The sequence below is a fragment of the Nanorana parkeri genome, unplaced genomic scaffold (genome assembly GCF_000935625.1).
Source record: "Nanorana parkeri isolate BGI_ZX_2015 unplaced genomic scaffold, ASM93562v1 scaffold4311, whole genome shotgun sequence".
Lineage (NCBI taxonomy): Eukaryota > Metazoa > Chordata > Amphibia > Anura > Dicroglossidae > Nanorana > Nanorana parkeri.
Genome location: NW_017310574.1, coordinates 1 through 1,113, shown reverse-complemented (window position 1 = coordinate 1,113; position 1,113 = coordinate 1). Strand labels below are relative to the sequence as shown.

At 55.8% G+C, this 1,113-nt stretch overlaps 1 protein-coding gene across 1 annotated transcript in view; it reads right to left on the bottom strand.

The window, feature by feature from the left end:
- Positions 1 to 231, bottom strand: part of LOC108803839 (cytochrome P450 11B, mitochondrial) — a gene marked incomplete at its 5' end in the record, with an annotated part of 11,882 nt that extends 11,651 nt beyond the window's left edge. The window contains one exon of the mRNA XM_018575636.1: positions 77 to 231. Coding sequence (XP_018431138.1) covers positions 77 to 231 — 155 coding nt within the window. The remainder of the gene's footprint in view (positions 1 to 76) is intronic.
- Positions 232 to 1,113: the final 882 nt, after the last annotated feature.

The following is a 1,113-nucleotide window of genomic DNA, read 5'->3' as shown; positions in this document are numbered from 1 at the left end:
GGAGGGAGCGGGGGAGGGGCATCCAGGAATAGCCGCCCAGAACTGGTGTCCCCCGAGTGCGGACATTTCCTCTTACCGTGTCCACTCCTCCCGCCATCAGTTCGGTGACATTGGCTTTGATGGAGTCCAGTGGAAGCTCGGCCTGTAGTAGGAGCTCCGCCATTATTCCCGAGTACCCTCTCTCCTGACCCAGACAGAACTCCTGGTAGATGTTCTGGATACACCGATCCGCTGCAGGAGAAGGGGGAGGGCTTTATGTACAGAGCAATATTCTGCATTCTCCTCCTCAGCCACCAGGTGGATCCTCCCCCTCCCCCCGCCGGATCCCCTCAGTAGAAGAAGCCTGTCTATAGAGCTCAGCAGCTAAAGCTGAACTGTATGTGTACAACTAAGTCAGAACAGTGACTCCTCCCCTACAGAGCAGTGACTCCTCCCCTACAGAACAGTGACTCCTCCCTTACAGAACAGTGACTCCTCCCCTACAGAGCAGTGACTCCTCCTCATCAAGATGATGGCTCCCCCCTCCAAAGCTATGACTCCTGGCCTCAGGAGCAGTGACTCCTCCTCTGTAAGGCAATGACTCCACCCCTCCAAAGTAGTCACTCCTCCCCCTCATGATCAGTGACTCCTCCCCCTCTCTGCCTGTACAGACACCTCCATCCTGTTTCAATCAGAGACAGAGGTCCTAAAAGTGGGGAGAGTCCTAGGGATAGAGGTGGGACCTCGTCTGTCCATGGAGGAGAGTCATAGGGATAGAGGTGGGACCTCGTCTGTCCATGGAGGAGAGTCCTAGGGATAGAGCTGGGACCTCGTCTGTCCATGGAGGAGAGTCATAGGGATAGAGGTGGGACCTCGTCTGTCCATGGAGGTTCTGTCCATGGAGGAGAGTCATAGGGATAGAGGTGGGACCTCGTCTGTCCATGGAGGAGAGTCATAGGGATAGAGCTGGGACCTCGTCTGTCCATGGAGGAGAGTCCTAGGGATAGAGCTGGGACCTCGTCTGTCCATGAGGAGAGTCATAGGGATAGAACTGGGACCTCGTCTGTCCACGGAGGAGAGTCATAGGGATAGTGCTGGGACCTCGTCTGTCCATGGAGGAGAGTCATAGGGATA